The sequence below is a fragment of the Megalobrama amblycephala genome, linkage group LG12 (genome assembly GCF_018812025.1).
Source record: "Megalobrama amblycephala isolate DHTTF-2021 linkage group LG12, ASM1881202v1, whole genome shotgun sequence".
In the NCBI taxonomy this organism is placed as follows: Eukaryota; Metazoa; Chordata; class Actinopteri; order Cypriniformes; family Xenocyprididae; genus Megalobrama; species Megalobrama amblycephala.
Window position 1 is genome coordinate 18,753,905 of NC_063055.1, and position 19,370 is coordinate 18,773,274.

General features: G+C 37.6%; 1 protein-coding gene across 1 annotated transcript; it reads right to left on the bottom strand.

Moving 5' to 3' along the window:
* Nucleotides 1-320: 320 nt before the first annotated feature.
* Nucleotides 321-18,774, bottom strand: rflna (refilin A). Its single transcript, XM_048209566.1, has 4 exons — nucleotides 18,510-18,774; nucleotides 17,336-17,671; nucleotides 5,190-5,299; nucleotides 321-3,723 (listed from the first exon to the last, which is right to left on the bottom strand). Exons 2-4 carry the CDS (start codon nucleotides 17,549-17,551, stop codon nucleotides 3,381-3,383), a joined length of 669 nt encoding a protein of 222 aa, XP_048065523.1. The 5' UTR covers nucleotides 17,552-17,671; nucleotides 18,510-18,774; the 3' UTR covers nucleotides 321-3,380.
* Nucleotides 18,775-19,370: the final 596 nt, after the last annotated feature.

The following is a 19,370-nucleotide window of genomic DNA, read 5'->3' on the forward strand; positions in this document are numbered from 1 at the left end:
TCAGTGTAAGGTACGTAGCTGTATCATGCACTTACCTTATATTTATGGCTGCTTTAATATGTTTTAGTTTCTATCGATCTAGCTTAAAGCAAATTTGAATGTATGGATTACAATGATGTACGCTCCAAAAAGACTCCATGCCTCTCTCACGGCTGGCAGTTTTATGGGAGAATCGTGGAAGGGTTTTTCATCTTAAGATGGAAAGTATTTGACCTTGTTGGAAACTGCTGTGTAAGTGATAATGGACATGGAAAACAGAGGCTCATTCTTACATACAGAGTTTATTGTGGTATCAAAAGAAGACAAACATACAGCTGCTGTAGGGTTTGGGTCTTTTATTTATTCAGTTTGGATATACATTTTTTTTTTTCTTAAATTATTTTCTCATCTGTTTGTCCAAAAGAAGACCATTAACTTGGGAATTTATACAAAAATATAAAGAGAATTATCGAGTGCCGTATGCCACATATACAACAGGAAAGTATTTTACAGAAACACAAATCATCGTGTTAGGAAATCAAAAGAAAATCCATCCTTTAGCGGAGATCATTTGAAACAAATGTAATCTTAAAAAATTTCATACATGTGAAAATATAAAACGTCTCCCTCGAATCTGCTTTCAACACATTGTTAAAATTCCTCTATTATCAACTTATCAAATATCCGTCTTGTGTGAACCACTCCAACACACAGGAAGTGATTTATCAGACATGTCTGCCTTCCTGTAATTTCATCTCTTATCAACCCCTGATGAGTTTTTTTTTGTTGTTGTTGGTTTGATTTGTATCTTCAAACTCAATGTCATGGAATATATGTGCACTAGTTTACACTTTGTTGAACTAAACTTTGTTCTTTTGGTTTGTACTGCCAAGCATTTCCTCTCAAAACACACCCATGTGTCATTACAGACCAAAACATACTTAGTCATTGTTTTTCGTTTTTTAAAATACAATATTTTCAGTCACCAGAGGATACCTGTTATATAAAATCTGATTAAAAAAAAAAAAAAAAAAAATGAACGAGGCAAAAGATCTAAAATTTACAACATCCGTTTCAGCTTGTACAGAATTGAAACTGGATAGTCCAAACATAAGACAGACATAAAGTATGAACGAGGTGCTCAGTTAAAATCTCCCTCTCATTGTATTGCTGCATTATATTTCATTTCACATCCAAAAGAACAACAGCCAAATGTTCTCTCTCTGCTCCAAGTGAAATGCATTCAATGGAGGTGACAGGAGCCCACTTTGATAATCTAGATTTTGGCTGAGACTAACTGGCACCAACAATGTCAGAAAATACTTGTTACCTTTGAAACCAAAAGTTATCTTACCATACAATCCGAAAGGCAGAAACTGTACAGTCTTCAGACCATGGTAATGTCAGGAGGTCAGTGAACTTTATATCTATTCAAAGTCTCACAAATCCAACATTTGGCATTTCAAATCAAAACATGCCGTACTCTCTCATCTAACACATGCTCAGTCCAGTTATTTCAAATACAACATTCCATTTACGCTCTTCTGTTTCCTGCCATTCTGGGTGCAGCCCTTTTTATTGCCACTGAATTATTAGCACATCAACCGGCTTCTTAAACTTTTGTGCAAGAAATTATTCCATGTTTTCTGAGGTACGAACAAATAAAAAAAACTGAATTTTACAGAATTTTTGGTCCAACCTTTCAAGTGCTCCTACTCGTTGATTTGCCCTTAGTCATACCAACACATTTACAGCCAACAAAAAAAAGAAAAAGAAAAAACTACTTTCCATAAGTGCAACTTAAATACAGTTTATATCTTCTCTGCCAGTTCTCTGATAGTCTACAGCTGAATGCTAGTTAACTTTCCGCTGACTTTCTCATACATATAGGCTATAATGTGCTTATAGTCTTTGCATTTAGCTTTAATTGTAGTCACACACGTGGTGAACTGTTTCCTGTTTGAGCATTTGTAAGAATCAGCAATACTGAGTAAGACGATAAACACTAACTCTGCGTGTTCTTTACATTTTTAGGGGAATATCTGCATCATTTTGGCCCAGTTTCACAGACAGGGCTTAGACTAAGCCAGGATTAGGCCTCAGTTCAGTTAGTAAATTTATAAACATGTCTTAGAAAAAAACATTACTGGTGTGCATCTTGAGACAAAACAATTACACTGACACATTGTAAGATATATCAGTTCAAGTTGCTTTCAGTTAAAACAGCTCAAACATGCATTGTAGTCTAGGACTAGCTTAAGCCTTGTCTGTGAAACAAGTAATTAAAATGGTAAAATAGAGAAAAGTCTTGCAGTTTTCTTGGTTCAATAAGGTTCTATATAGACCCTTGGGCTCTTGACTCAATTTTAAAGAACGATTTATGCCAAAAAGGTTCTATAGGCCTATAAGGAAAAGTGTCTTAAATAATTGCATAATACTTTCAAGTTTAATTTTTTTTAGCGATAAAGTATATTTACAAGCTTTTTAATTAAAACTTCCATAAAATCTATATATGAAGCGCTTGCAAGCGCTTACTGGCTGGCAGGCCATTAGATGGCGATGAAACACTTATAGACTGAACATGTAATGCGCATGTGCATGACGTCATGGTTTTCACAGATTCACGTTTTTGTTGTTTACATAGAGAGCGTTTTCAAAACACTTGCACTTTGAAACCCGTTTTCAAAAGTTTGTGTTTTCAGACCACCAAAACGCTGTTGTCGTGTAAATGAACGGCCAAAACGCATAAAAAGTTTTCCGTTTTTTGTTGAAAACGGCCCTAAGATTCAATATAGAACCTTTTCTTCTAAGAGTATAGCTTACAACCTTATCAAATTACTATAGCCGAAAATATAAAAATGTTAGTGAGGCATTAAAATGTAACCAAGCGAAATTCTAGTACCAGACAGATAATGACAGATAAAAGAGATTGTGATTTCATTTTTAACATTTTTAAATAACATTCTTTTGTGTTCCGTGTAAACCTGCTGATTTTTCAGTGGAATTCTGTGGGCACAGATTCCATGTGAGCTAATGAATCAGCGAACAACAGAAACTGTTTTGCCCCAAATGCTTTTCCCTCCACCTGACAGGTACAATTGGATATCGATCAGTTAATAATGATGTACATAAATACATCACTGACATGCGACACATGTAAAGACTGCACACACACAACTCAACCTCATCCCCACTATCAAGTACCAATGTCACCAGAAGCAAAACAACAAAATGGCCCTCACTGACTTCTCATTTCCTTTCTTTAGTCTCTTGCCATCCGTTTTGAATCAGGATTTTAGTAACCGAGTCCACGTACTTTCACTGTAGCTCTCTAACCAAAGGGATCGTTTTTTTTTTTTTTTTTTAATTTTGGGAACGATAATAAACCTCTCGTGTGTCTCTCAGAGGTCTTCTGTGTAAATGATGCATGGACTGGCATCCTCGGTGGACTCCAGCCTGACTGTGGACACAAACCACCGTCGCCCGGCTGCATTTCTGTTGCTGTTGTAGTTGAGCGTGGTGCGGTATGTATTCCGAGCGTGCTTGGGGAAAACGATGGCGGTGCTTTGGAAGTGTAGTGGCCTGTGCCTTGGCTCGAAGTGAACCTCTGATTTGTAGCTGCGCCACGTGCAGTTCTGGACGGCCACCACTGTCTCGCTGAAGGATGTGGCGGTCTGGACCTGGGCGCAGTACACCTGGTCACGAAAGTGTCTGTCTGAGGCGTACTTCACTGCAGAGTTGAACCTGACGAAGATCAACAGATATGAATTCAACAGTCAAACATTACTCAACTAAGATTCAGGACAATATGGGAGGGATTGCTCAAAGTCTGAGACCAGCTTAAAAATCATGGAGTACTGAGTAAGAAAATGATGAAATATTTCAGATTCTGCACTATTTCTAGTAGTCTGGCTATCACCAGACCAAGCTCAATTTAAAATTGAACATTGGTCTGGAGAGTCTGTATGGATTTTCTGCTGCACAAGAGGCGTGATCAACGAGCATTAGTCACGCAATTGGATAGTCCTTCAACCAATCAGATCAACGATCCAGGTGACGTACTTTGCAGAGCGATGCGAAAACTCCAGACAGGTTTACCAAGTCTCAATCAGCTCCCTAGTTCAGTAGTCAGGGCACTGATCAGGGAATCAGCCACATTCACTTGCATGATATACTGATTCACGACCTAGGGAACTAGGGAGCGGATTGAGACGCAGGGTTAGTTTGTAGCATTGATCCGCGGTTTGCAGAAGCAGCAATGGCATCGAGCGATTTTTGCAGGTTGTACAAAAAAAACATGAAAGTGAGTGATATTTACACCCAGTCGAGCGATTTGTTTGCTAACTAAAGAAGTCATTCAGCATCGTCGAGAGGTTAAAAGGCGACTCTGATACTGTTCTGGTTCAGTGTAAATGAACGCGGAATATAGCCGCCCTAAACTACGTCACTGTCATGACAACCAAAAAGAATTCCAGTCAGCTCAGGCGGCGCAAGATTCAAGAAGCAGGAGACGAAACATATAGAGCAAATAATAAAAAATGTTGTCTACCATCAAGGGGCATTGAAGTAAAAGAGTCCTGTACTCACATCGTGAAGCAAAAAAACAAAATAACAGCAGAGAATCATCGTGTGTCATTAATCGCTGTTTGTAATCTTCCTATGAAGAGACTGTCGGATCAACGCTCTGCTACATTTCTCTCAGATAAGGTAAATGCTTAACACAATCGGCGTCACTGTGATTGTGCATTGTTATTTTGGAGAGACGGGTAGATCAGATAGAATTTGAAAACTGCTTGCCGTCGCTTCTCTATCGTCATCGTGTTATACCCGCCAATAGTGAGCAAGGTGGATAAGCCAGTCTGTGATTGGTTCCGGCAAAAGTGTAACGGAAGCAATAGAAATGAATGCACGGGTTTCCAGACTGAGTTGCCGAGCGAAATCAAATCGCCGGCAGATCAGGCTGGGTTTACCCAGACTATATTTCTAGGTCACTAGTAAGTAAATTTTGTGACGTTGATCATGTGACTCTGTACAGTTGCTCAGATGTTCTTCTGTTGAAGCTGAAAAGCTCTTTCTCAAAAACCTGCTGCAGAACATGATCAGATTTGACACAAACCTGTGGAGTTTGTGCAGCTCAAGCGATGCTGTTAAAGCAACAGTGATACAAACTAAATAACTGGTAGGTAATGGTGGTATTTAACATCACTCACTTGATCTCTTTTTCTGGTTTGGGGTTGACCTCAATGCTCTCTCCATAGACCACAGGGTACATGCGTGACCTCGCATCTGGACCTTGAGAGTTCAGGAGCAAGTATGGCAGCTACACAGGAAAAAAACAAAACAACAGAAATTAACCATCTAGCTACCCCCCATTACAACCCATTACCCAAAATTCTGGTAAAATATTTGCACATTTTGCATTGAAATGCTTGATTCTGTTTGATCAATTTCAGCATGGACTGTATGATGACAGCTAAACTGTATAATTGACCGTTGGCCATGGCAACTGATTTCTTGAATATCTGTAGTAGTTTCATGTATATGGTACCATTCTTAGATAATTTTAATCTCAAATCAATTTATTCATTTGCATGGATGCGTCAGGATATTTATTAATATATCTCCGATTGTATTCATCAGAAAGAAGAAAGTCATATACACCTAGGATGGCTTAAGGGTGAGTGAAGTTTGGGGTAATTTTCATTTGAAAGTGATCCTTTAAGGCAGGGGTGGGGAACGTTGATCCTGGAGGGCCATTGTCCTGCAGAGTTTAGCTCCAACACTGAAAAAAACACTCACCTGCCTGTAACTTTAGTAATCCTGAAGACCTTGATTAGCTTCAGGTGTGTTTAATTAGGGTTGGAGCTAAACTCTGCAGGACAATGGCCCTCCAGGATCAACATTCCCCACCCCTGCGTTAAGGCTATTGAAGACACTCTACCATCAAATAGGCTGTATCAGAAATCGCATACTTCCCTGCTATATAGTAGGCAAAAAACAGTACGTGACCAAATAAGTTTCCAAATTCACAGTACTCACGGTATGTATGTGTGTGCATATGATGGACACTTTACTATCCCATGAGGCCACAGAAGAGGATTTGTGAATGGAGATGACGCGACACAACTGAGTAGGTCACATGATAATGACAACATGGCGAATGTAGTACATCCTGATTACATTCATACTACACACAACATACTTTTTTAATGGTCATGAAGTAATTACTTATTCAAAATAAGTACCTACTCAAGAGAGTCTGCCATAGTTTGTCCTCTGAATCAAAACACTGTTTAGCATTTAGAAATATCAGCTGTGCAACAATCCTAGAATACGTATTGTACTTTGCCTATTGTTGTTTTGGTGTGTTTGAATATGAATTGTTTGAGCAGTCAACACAGTTTGGTGAGGCTAGTTTGGTTCTGTCACAGATCTGTATGGCTTTCCAACATGCATGACTCCAGTAAACAATACAAATAGACTTTAATGAACAAGGAGAAAGAATACTCAGGAGAATCGTAGGAGAATAACATTATACATACACACTATAACCAAAGACAACCGACAAACACAACTGAAAGCACAGGGCTATATACAAGATTAGAAGAACAAAGGAAACCAAACTAGAAACAGGTACAACCAAAACGTATTATAGAAACAAACGAGGACATAATCAATAACCAAGGAAACAGAAACTAAACAGAGCAGGGAAACAGGAACTAAAGGAAACAAAACAGAATATCAAAATAAGAGACCAAAGAACAGAACATAAACCTGACAGGGGCTGCTTCTGAAATTGCATACTTTTAGCTCCAACCCTGAAAAAATATATATATATATATATATATATATATATATATATATATATATATATAACCTGCCTGTAGCCTTAGTAATCCTGAAGACATTGATTAGCTTGTTCAGGTGTGTTTGATTAGGGTTGGAGCTAAAGTCTGCAGGACAGCAGCACTCCAGGACTGACTTTTCCTATCCCTGTTCTATATGGTATGAATGTGTGTAGTATGAATGTAATCAGGACGTACCACACTCGCCATGCTGTCATTATCATGTGACCTACCAGCATCAGTTGCGTCACTTCACCACCATTCACAAATACTCTCCCGTGTCCTTGTGGGATTGTAAAGTGTCCATTGTATGCACGCTTCAGAATCTCGCCAGAAGTAGTAGGTCATCCAGGTACTTTTTGCCTAATCTTTTATGAGTACTGTGTCACATACTGTTTTTTGCCTACTATATAGTAGGGAAGTATATGATTTCAGATGCAGTCTGGGACCTTTCAGACAGTGTGTATTTTTTTGTTTTTAAATTTAATAGTCCAGCCACTTTATATTGTATATATTGTATAATATTTATTATGGGTGTAATGGTACACGTATTCGTACCAAACTGTTCATGGGGCAAGTTCCAAATGGAAGTGATCATCCCTATCAACTATGTGATCATCCCTGTTTAGAATGCACTTGGCAAAGGGAGCGGCGTAATTTCCTCATTATCTTCAGCTGGGATGTTCCCGTGACAATGCAGCGCCGGCATAAATAAATATACAATTTATATATTTTTAAAAAAAATGTATATATATATATATATATATATATATATATATATATATATATATATATATATATATATATATATTTTTATATGTTATATAGCATATTTTACAAAAAAATGTACAACTTTTTAAAATATAAAATGTATGTTTTTTATTTGCAACAGGCTAAAAAAAAAAAAAAAGAATTATGCCGTTAAAACAGCGACATCTGCTGATGGACACTGTGCTGCGTTGTCACGGGAACATCCCAGCTGAAGATAATGAGGAAATTACACCACTGCCTTTGCCAAATGCATTCCAAATGGCTACATACGGCACGCACGTGCCCTGCTCACATAGGGATGATCACTTCCATTTGGAATTTGCCTCGTGAACCGTTCGGTATGAATATGCGTACCGTTACACCCCCTAATATTGATTATATTTATTTATTTTATATTGAAAATTAAATTATACTTTTACAGAGTCTGAAGCATTTGAAGCAGTGCTATTTTAGTATTTTTAAAACTTTATATTACTTTTTTTTTTTTTAGTAATTTTGTTGTTTTTGTCATTTTAATTATTTTTTTTTATATTTCTGTTTATATTTTTTCATTTTTAGTTCAGTTTTAGTAATTTTATTAGGCCTACACTTCTAATAATGAAAATGTTTTGAAAAGTTTTAGTTTGTGTCGTGTGTGCATGTGTTTGTCTGCGTGCTGATATATATTTGGTGGTCAGACAAACGGCGACAATGCAGCAGTGTGTGTGGAGCCGTAGCGGCCTGTGCCTCCACCTGCTGCAGCCATCAATACACACACACACACACCAAGGTGCACGCTCAGCACCTTCCTCGGCAATCAGCACGTACGCGCTCTCCTTCTCACTCTCTGTCTCTGACACCTCATAAAACTGAATTCCTCAGCAGCGTATCATCAGCTGAACTATCATCTGACGTGACATGGGAAGCGTGGACTGAGCTCAAGCGGATCATTTTTTAACTTGCATGTCCAGTAAATCAAGGAAATGTTAACTTTTAAAGCATCACATATAAAAGATGACAATCTGATTTTGACTAGATGACAATCTGATAGATGACAATCTGAATTTGCCTCAACAGTGGATGTGATTGGATTACCGGACTAACCAGTAGACCAATTCCATTACACAGCATCTCAAATTTTGGTTTGATCATTCTGAAATGCCGGAGCCACAGACTGTCATAAAAATGATTTGGTTTTCCCTCCCAGAAGCGTCTCACATTATTGCATTCTCAAACACAATGCATCCGAATAACACAACAATGTTTATTGTGTTTCGTCTACGCGCTCTGGGACGCAAGTTATTTATACAGTATGATGTAGGAAAAAATAGCCACAGTGGTTTCCCCGATTGCAGCAACTTCCATTTTTATTACATATATTTTGTGCCAATTTCCCAAGATTTTGTTCTCTTTTGATGGAAAGAGCGCTTTATTGGCAAAAGTTTTATGTGGATTCCAATTCTGTGCATAAGTTAAATTTGCAACTACGGAAACAAAGCTAACGTGGCCAGAGACGCTTCTATGAAGCCATACCGGAAAAAAAAGTGAAGCATGTTCTTGATCTCATTCAGTCACAGTCTATTTATGATATTGTGATCCATTGCATTTTTAAATCTAAATTTGACAGAGGGTGGTCTGGTCAGTTTAAGCCAATAAAGTGAACACATAATGAGCACTAAAATTAAAAACTATCCTTTTTCTAGCATGCTGTTTATGAGAGGTTTCTGGCGTCATGCTGTTGTCTCATGGATGCAGGCCAGTGAGAGAGGGATTGCGCCCTTGAGTACATACGAGTACAAGAGAGAGCGTGTGTTAAATCCAGGACGGATACAGTGTCCACTGTGGCGTTACACAATGTGCCGCCACCCTACACACAGTCACATGAGAGACAGATCTCAGCAGGGACAGAGCAGTTAAAGGTCTGGTGGCGGGTGCAGTGGACGGCTCAACTATACAGTATCAGATCACTTCTCAAGGCTGAAGAGAGTTTGTCATTACAGTGGCATCAATGTTTAGACTGATTGCGTCAGGTGGTCTGACAATTTATCCAAGGTCATCTATAATACCTGTAGAAAGCCAAGGATTATACCTATTATATCATATCAAACCCTTTTATAAAGAACTAAAACTGTGACAATTTGTAAGTCAATTTGACGCTGTACAGAGCCCTCCAAAACAGAAAGTGGCAAAATATCTACTATAATATAATAAAAAACAATTGTAATTGATAGGTTGCTTGCAAAAAATGGCTACACAGCTCTGGCTATCAATGGAGAAAATATGCTTTTTTCCATAGATGTTGCAGTTACAGCATCTACCAGCAGGGGTGAACGGGACCATACCAACTAGTCAAAGCTTCACTTCACTTCACTCTCCTGTAGTTTGAGGGGCACAGGCTGGACACAGACACAGGGCTGTATTTAAATGTGCACTCATCCCTGTTGTTTTGTACTCTATAATGACATCAAGTGACGTGAACGAATTGAATGTTTATATTCACTGTTGCCACCTCACGCTGGAGCTGACTGATCGATCTCTTGCTTTGATTGCTTTCATTTGTTTTTAATTGTAAGTAGCGTTTTGGTTGCCTATGTCATGGCTCTATTTGTTTCGGTGATCCATACCCTGGATTTTGCTACTGATGTGTATTGTGTTGTATAAGTATATTGTTTTGTTTAGACACATTTATATTTTTGTAGTGCTAACTGAAAGCACTATTAACTGTATTTATCTTATTAGTAGTAATATCAGTAGTAGTAGTGGTAGTAACTCTCTATGAATAAAAAAGAGAACCATTAAATGGCCAATATTAAAATTCTGTACTATTTTGTATAATTAAATTAAAAATAAAGCAATACAAACTAAACACAGACATTTCAGATGCTACAAGTGTACTGTAGTAGGCATCAAAATAATGTACTGTAAGAAAAATAGATAATTTTGAGGTTTGCTAAATATTATATTTAACAGTGTTATTAAAGGTATTAGGGTTCACCCAAAAATGAAAATTACCCCATGATTTACTTGGGCTCAAGCCATCCAAGGTGTATATGACTTTCTTCTTTCAGACTAATACAATCAGACATATATTTAAAAATATCCTGGCTCTTGCAAGCTTTATAATGATAATGAATGGCGGCCTGATTTTGAAGGCAAAAAAGTGCATCCATCATTCGTAAATGTGCTCCACATGGCTCCAGGGGGTTAATAAAGGCCTTCTGAAGCGAAGCGATCGGTTTTTGTAAGAAAAATGCCATATTTAAAACGTTATAATCTAAAATAACTAGAGATGCATGGATACTGAATAAATGCCGATACCCGATTATTTAGAATGATATCAGCCGATACTGATAGTTTGGTTTTTCTTAAGGAAAAAAAAAATCTCTCACAAATAATGTTGCAAACAATACAGGGAACCCCTGAACTGGGGCATTACAGCAATCTGACACATCACATTTTGTTGTTTGAATTTCATGATAAAATGGACAGAATTTGAAAACTGAAACTTTAATTCTTATCAGAAGTAATAAAGCACAAATCATTTTGCGATTATTGGATGGGAGGCGCTACAAATAATATATAAAGAGCCTGCTTTATTGTCACTATTTCTAAACTCTTAATGCGTTAAAATTCAACACGAGTGATTTTCTTCACACACAGTATGTATGAGTTGCAGTCTGAACACTTTGTTCCGCACCCTTTTGATTGACAGGATATAATCGGGCCTGATGATCATTTTTAAACAAGTGATAATAATAGCTTTTATTGGCTGATACATCGGTGCATCTCTAAAAATAACTAGCTTCCGGTAGACGACCGTACACATACTGTGCAAGTTGACTTGCGCCACAAGAGTATGACGTGATGTATGGTGTATGCACTTTTGTGGATATACTTTGTTTTGCTTCAAAATCAGGCCCCCCATTCACTGCCATTATAAAGCTTGGAAGAGCCGTATATTTTTAAATATATCTCAGATTGTGTTTGTCTGAAAGAAAATAGTCATATACACCTAGGATGGCTTCAGGCAAGTAAATCATGGGATAATTTTCATTTTTGGGTGAACTATCCCTTTGTGTTAGATGATGGCAAGGGTAATCTAAATGTAAAAATAGAGGAAATGAGCATGTACAATTAAATTTATAGATATTAATAAATGAAAAAAATATCTAATATCATCAGATAATGGATGTTACTCATATCAGGCATCCCTACTGTGCTCTTTTAAAGCATTAGGCTGTTGCAGAGGTGCCACTGCACCCTTCACTTTAAAGGTGCCGTAGAACGTCTTTTTAAAAGATGTTATATCAGTCTAAGGTGTCCCCTGAATGTGTCTGTGAAGTTTCAGCTCAAAATACCCCATAGATTTTTTTTATTCATTTTTTAATTGCCTATTTTGGGACATCATAAATATGCGCAGATTCAGGCTGCGCGGCCCCTTTAAATCTCGTGCTCCCCTCCCCCGGAGCTCGCGCTTGCCTTAACCAGCATAAACAAAGTTCACACAGCTAATATAACCCTCAAAATGGATCTTTACAAAGTGTTCGTCATGCAGCATGTCTAATCGCGTAAGTATGGTATTTATTTGGATGTTTACATTTGATTCTGAATGAGTTTGATGGTGCTTCGTGGCTTAAGCTAACATTACACACTGTTGGAGAGATTTATAAAGAATGAAGTTGTGTTTATGAATTATACAGACTGCAAGTGTTTAAAAAATGAAAATAACGACAGTCTTTTTTCCGTAAATATAGTAATAAATGATGGTAACTTTAACCACATTTAACAGTACATTAGCAACATGCTAATTTACAAATATCACTAAAAATATCATGATATCATGGATCATGTCAGTTATTATTGCTCCATCTGCCATTTTTCACTGTTGTTCTTGCTTGCTTACCTAGTCTGATGATTCTGCTGTGCCTTAAACATGGGCTGGCGTATACAAATATTGGGGGCGTACATATTAATGATCCCGACTGTTACGTAACAGTCGGTGTTATGTTGAGATTCGCCTGTTCTTCGGAGGTCTTTTAAATAAATGAGATTTATATAAGAAGGAGGAAACAATGGAGTTTGAGACTAACTGTATGTCATTTCCATGTAATGAACTCTTGTCATTTAACTATGCCAAGATAAATTCAATTTTTAATTCTAGGGCACCTTTAAGCAAATAGAGGTCATCAGTTTCTTATGCAACTGACTGCAACATCTCCACTGTTAGGCCTGCCACACTAAAATAGATTGGAGAGTTTTTTTTAACATGTCATAAAAACACAACTCTTAAAATAGACCCACAACCACAAAATGAGAGGAAAAAAGGCCAATCCTCTGCATATAGCATACTGTATATACATGCTAGGATAGACACCCCCACAAGGCAAGGTTGCCATGAATGGAAAATGCAAAGTGCAGCAAACAATGATGGCTTTGTATGCCTTCGTTTTCTTTTCTACTCTGCGAGAGCATTTGGTCCTCATATAATGCATGTTGCCTGCAGGCTTGACCACATTTGTATACATTTAAGTAATAGGATTTTGGAAATGGCATATTCAGAAGAACTGCTACATGAGTGCTTTCCAAAGAGTCGAAGGCATACTGCAAAAAAGTATAAAAAATTCATGTTGCACAAAGTCATGCTGCTCTTTTCTATTTTACTGAGCAAGATGTTTTATTGGAGCGGTCTTCCAACAAGTGCAAGCACGTTTCTCGAAGAGGAGTGTCTGAGTGATCATTTATACTCTCCCAAATGCCTTTAGATGGTTGCTCTTAGCGGCGTGCCGGGGCAAAGCATTTATGCCGCACGACAGAGACAAATGCAGCTCAATCACATTAACAGTCATGAGGAGCATCAGTTCAGGCCTCTTGTGCTAGTATCTGTTTAATAAAAATTGTTGTTTTGTTAGTGCTTCAACACACAGTTGGCTTGTGATGAACTGAGCTGCATTTCCTCAGGGAAACCTTAATTTCCTGCCCTAGAAGACACATGCAGTATGAAGTGTTGGAAGAGGTTTTCTTTCTACGCTAATCTGAATCTTCTAGTTGTGTGTGGTTACTCTGAAATACTCAGATACTACCAGGAGGTTTTCATTAGGGTAAAGTAGCCTTAGTTCAGTATGAAAGGGCACTTACATTTGAATGGATGGTTGTGTCAAATGCGGACATTGTTAGTTTAGCGTGCTATGTAACCTTTCAGAGACAGAAATAAGACTCTGGGTTATACTGTAACATGAACATGTGCTGTCAAGTAATACTGTACCAGTATGATATATATATATATATATATATATATATATATATATATATATATATATATATATATATATATATATATATATATATATATATATATATATATATATATATATGTGTGTGTGTGTGTGTGTGTGTGTGTGTGTGTGTGTGTATGTGTGTGTTTATATGTATGTCTCGGAACTGCTTGTTTGTTTGCACATGTGTATGTGGTGTAAAAGGGTTGCTATGAGGAAGGAGGGACAGATAGAGTTCGGTTACATTCACCAAACACAAGGTCAACTTGTTTACAGAAACTCTCTCTCTCTCTCTCTCTCTCTCTGGCCGCTCCTTGTCATCCTCACTTCATTAGAGTGTCTCCAGAGGCATGAGCACCTGAACCCCTTTCTATTTCAGGATTCTGCTCTATTACTTCTCATTATTTGGACTTGGCCTCCACACTGTCAACCGCATCTGTTTGTGTTTATGACAAACTGCATGTGGTTTTTTCTATATTCTAACATGCTGTTTTAGATTGAATTCATTTAACCACTGGTTTCTCACATTCAAATTGTCCTGTGCATAAAGAATCAGCTTGAATACTGTCAGTATGAATGAGTAACTGAAGTTAAACCCCTTTACAGTTTGTAAATATCATCTGTATCCATAGTGACAATGACTATAGCAAATATCAAAAATGGCAACTTCCATAACAACAGAAAGTCACAACCGACATGACAATATTTAAAGTTGGCATGAAATGAAAATTCACCCCATCTAATTTCTAAATGTATGTTATTGATCTTATTTTGAATGATTAACCCATGCATACAGTATGTTAATTTAGTAACGCTTTACAATAAGGTTCCATTTGTTAACATTAGTTAACTACATCAGTTTACATGAACTAACAATGAGCAAAACATCTCAGTTAATGTTAATCTCAACATTTATTAATATATGATAACATCAAAAGTTGTACCTTAACATTAGTTAATGAACGTGAACTATCATGAACTAACAATGAACACTTGTATTTTTATTAATTAATGTTAAAAAAAGATTAATAAGTACTCTAATGGATGTATTGCTCATTGTTAGTTAATATTAGTTAATGCATTAACTAAACTTAAAGGATTAGTTCACTTTGGAATTAAAATTTCCTGATAATTTACTCACCCCCACATCATCCAAGATGTTCATGTCTTTCTTTCTTCAGTTGAAAAGAAATTAAGGTTTTTGAGAAAAACATTCCAGGATTTTTCTCCATATAATGGACTTCAACAGTTACCAACTGTTGAAGGTCCAAACTGCAGTTTCAATGCAGCTTCAAAGGGCTCTACGTGATCCCAGACGAGGAATAAGGGTCTTAACTAGCCAAACAATCGGTCATTTTCTAAAAAAATAAAAATTATATACTTTTCAACCACAAATGCTTGTCTTGCACTGCTACGTGATGCGTCACGCATTATGGAAATGTCACACATGACGCAGAAGTACCGCGGTAGGGCGAAAAACTTTTTCTCCTGTAACTTCAAAATTGTCCAACATCGTTGTTTTAACTTTTTTTGTAAAGGCCGTTTGACTTCGTCTTTGCACGTTTGCTTTGTAAACACTTGCTCGGTACTTCCACCTACATCACATGTGACCTTTCCAACATGATTACGTAATGTGTGGCGCATTGCAGAGCTAGTGCAAGATGAGCATTTGTGGTTAAAAAGTATATAATTTTTATTTTTTTTAGAAAATGACTGATTGTATGGCTAGATAAGACCCTTATTCCTCGGCTGGGATCATGTAGAGCCCTTTGAAGCTGCACTGAAACAGCAATTTGGACCTTCAACCCGCTGGTAGCTGTTGAGGTCCACTATATGGAGAAAAATCCTGGAATGTTTTCCTCAAAAACCTTAATTTCTTTTTGACTGAAGAAAGAAAGACATAAACATCTTGGATGACATGAGGGTGGGTAAATTATTGGGTAATTTGAATTCTGATGTGAACTAATCCTTTAACTAATGGAACCTTATTGTAAAGTGTTAACATTTAAGAGACTTCTCTGGTGACGTATGCCAGACTTCTTCAATCATTTAGTCCGCTTAAACCCTGCCGCTTTCTTAAAATCAACCTTAAGCTTGCATTTCAGATCTAACTCCATCCAATCAACAACCGATGCATAGAGCCAAGTCATTTTCTCTATTTCAATAAACTTTTTCACTTGGATGTACGTCACGATACGAAAGAAAATAACTGTCGCTACTTCCTTAACATTATGAGTGTGTCTGAAGTGCAAGTTCATCCATCAAAGCAGAAGAAAGTAGCTGGATCTAAAACTTTGGATGACACATGGCTCAAATCTCCAGAATCACAAATGAAAGCTATAAAGGTAAGATTGACTTTAAAGTCTGTTCAGTTAGTGCAGAAGTCACTTACGATTATAACTGAAGTGTGTGTGAACGTAAGTAACCATACTCAACAATGCACTCAATATTCTGCTGTGGTATAAATATAAATCAATGAAAAGTTCTTGCAACAGAAACATGGCCGATTATATGGCTTTTCACACTGCGCTTAACCCTGGGTTATCGTCATTGTAAATCTCACTTTTACCCCGGGTAAAGGAACGTTTCACACTTGTAATTTTAAAGCAGGGTTAGGACAGCTTTTGCGGTATTAACCCCGCATTGCTGTGCCAAACTTGTGCAGAGTGAAATGATGTGGCGTTAAATGTTACAGATAGATGCTTAGCAACAGACAGCCAATTATGTGCCACATATTCACATGCTTTGGGCAGTCACGGAAACACAGTGTTTTGTATGAGCAGTTGTTTCAGCTTTTGATGGAAAACGCATGAGACCATATCATTCTTACTGTTGGCTCGGTCCGGAGGGGGGGCAAAGGGATGTCCATGGGGCGCCCAGGGTTAACATTTCAAGTGTGAAAAGCCCTTATGTGTTTATCTATTTCATTACTTTATCCCCTTTTAAATCTGATCTGTCTGTGTGAAACTTGCATCCAACTCAACAATCCTCATGCATGTGTCTGATTACTGCACAACATGATTTACCCAAGTAGGGCATGTTCTTTCATCAACATGCTTTTCCTGGAAAACAAGTGCCCTATCCATACCCCGAAAATCAATAAACTGATTGGTTGATAGGGAAATTGTTCCACTGCCAGCAAAAGATGTTGGGTCTCCTAAAGGGATAGTTCACCCAAAAATAAAAATTCTGTCTTCATTTACTCGCCCTCAAATTGTTCCAAACCTGGATGAATTTCTTTCTTCTGCTGAACACAAAAGATATTTGGAAGAATGCCGGCACCCAAACAGTTGAAGGGCCCATTGACTTTTATAGTATTGTCAATGTTTGGTTACCATTATTCTTAAAAATATCTTGTTTTGAGTTCAGCAGAAGCAAGAAATTCATACAGGTTTGGAACAACTTGAGGATGAGTAAATGATGACAGAATTTTCATTTTTGGGTGAACTATATCTTTAAGCTCCAAGGCTTTATTATATGAATGCATACCAGTTTGCCTTCCCGGTTCTCCTTTCTGCAGTATCCCTGCAGCTCAGTCGGGGTTGAACAGCTGCCGGTGCGCGACTCAAGGATCCCTGGCGACAAAGAGTAGAAGGGCGGACTGGGGCTTGGAGGGAGTCCTGAATCCGGACTATCCAGCAGTCCCTCCCGGTTCTTTCCTTTCAAACTCTCATCCATAGCTTGCAAATGTAAATGCCCCACCATTTCTGGAAGAGCGCAATTTTTTAAACCAGCCGAATTCACTCCAGGAAAGACGGTACGAGAGGTTTAACCTAAAGTCCCATATCAGAACCACAGAGGGAGTCGTGGTGTTCCAATAGATGCCTAAAACAAAAGCATTACAATAAGCATTAATGAGAGAATGGGGCTAGTTGTCACAATTTTTAGTCCAGTGAATATTTCTCAGGGTATAAGGTTACACATACCTTAAATCCTTTGCATATACTGTATATGTGTGTGTGTGTAATATATATATATATATATATTAGCAGATTTTGTGATTAAACAATTTATTATAAGCTAAATTTAAACAGTAAATACAAAATGAAATACAAAATTCATTAAACAGAAAAAAATTAACTGTTTTGGCCCCAAAATGCTATTATTATATAAATAATATGTTTTATTATTTTATAATATTAATATAATCTATTTATCCCAATATAATGTGACAACTTGCCCCAAGATTTAATAATAATAATAAAAAAACACACAAAACTTGTTTAGTGAGATATAGCCCGTGTGTCAATGTCAACTTATCCCTGTGACAACTAGACCCGGTCTACCTGTTCTACAAAGTATTGCAGAAATTCGTTACAAAATAATAACTAACGTTATAAACAATGAATGTTTTTAAACCTAGCGTGCAACCCACCTACAAAGCATTTTTGGGCATAATAGGCGCCTTCAAACACTAATCTCGTCTAGAACGTTCAAACGCGAACATGATGCCCAAATACCGCCTAGGTAGGCAGCTGACTAGGTTTCGAAACGCTGGCGAAAATGTTTCCAAACCTGCGCGTTACAGGATAACACATGGACCAGTTACATATATTTTTTATTTAATTAATTAAAAAAGACCAACAAAATTAACTCTTAATGTACTCTATTATAGATTTAGACTATATGAAGGAGAAAATATGCCTTAAAAAGTTTTTGTTACCTTTGAAGAAATCCCGCCGGTTAAAAAAACTCCGTGAATTAAGTGTTCAGCGCATAACACTTTAGTTCGTGATCATAAATAGTAAAATCCACAACACACGCGATGACTTCCTCGCAAAAAGTGTTAGAATAATACCACAAATCTCTAAAGTCTCACAATAGTCCCCAGCTCATTAGTGCCGGTGTCTTCTATCCGTCTCTTGCACTTCTGAATCTGAGAGAGCAGAAGTATAACTGGCAGCTGCAGCGGTGCGCCTGTCTGTGAACGAGCAGGGCGCGTACACCGATGGCCAGCCTTTACGCGCCTGGAGCCAATCCAGAGCCGCCGAGGCATTGATGTCATTACCAGCGCCGGCCAGTAGAGGGAGCAACGCTGAGCGCCACTACTGCATTTGACAGTTCTGACTTACATTATAGCAAAAAGTTTAACATTTGTGCAAATACATTTAAATATTTCAAAAAAAAAAAAAAAAAATTTAAATTGATTTCTGCTGCTAAAACAAAGAGTGAAATGCACCTCTGTATTTCTGAAGAACATTTGTGTGCTTAATTGGCCTTGGCTCTTGAGAAAGTCTATTGGGTTACTGTGGGATTAGTGTGTCACACTTTTGAAAATTAGGGTGACCAGGTTTTTGGCAGGGACACAGCTTTCCTTCTCTGTAATGTAATTCTGTTGAGAACCACGAGCTGTTAGCAAGAAAGACATTGAGGATTCTTCATTTTAAGTCAGTTAGCCTATAACAGCTGCAGGGACACACCTCATGAAACAGGGAGTGTCCCGGGAAAGCCGCAACTTCAGCAGAGGATGCCTGCCATTTCTTTATACCACATATGCCATTTGATAATTGATAATTAGCGATTG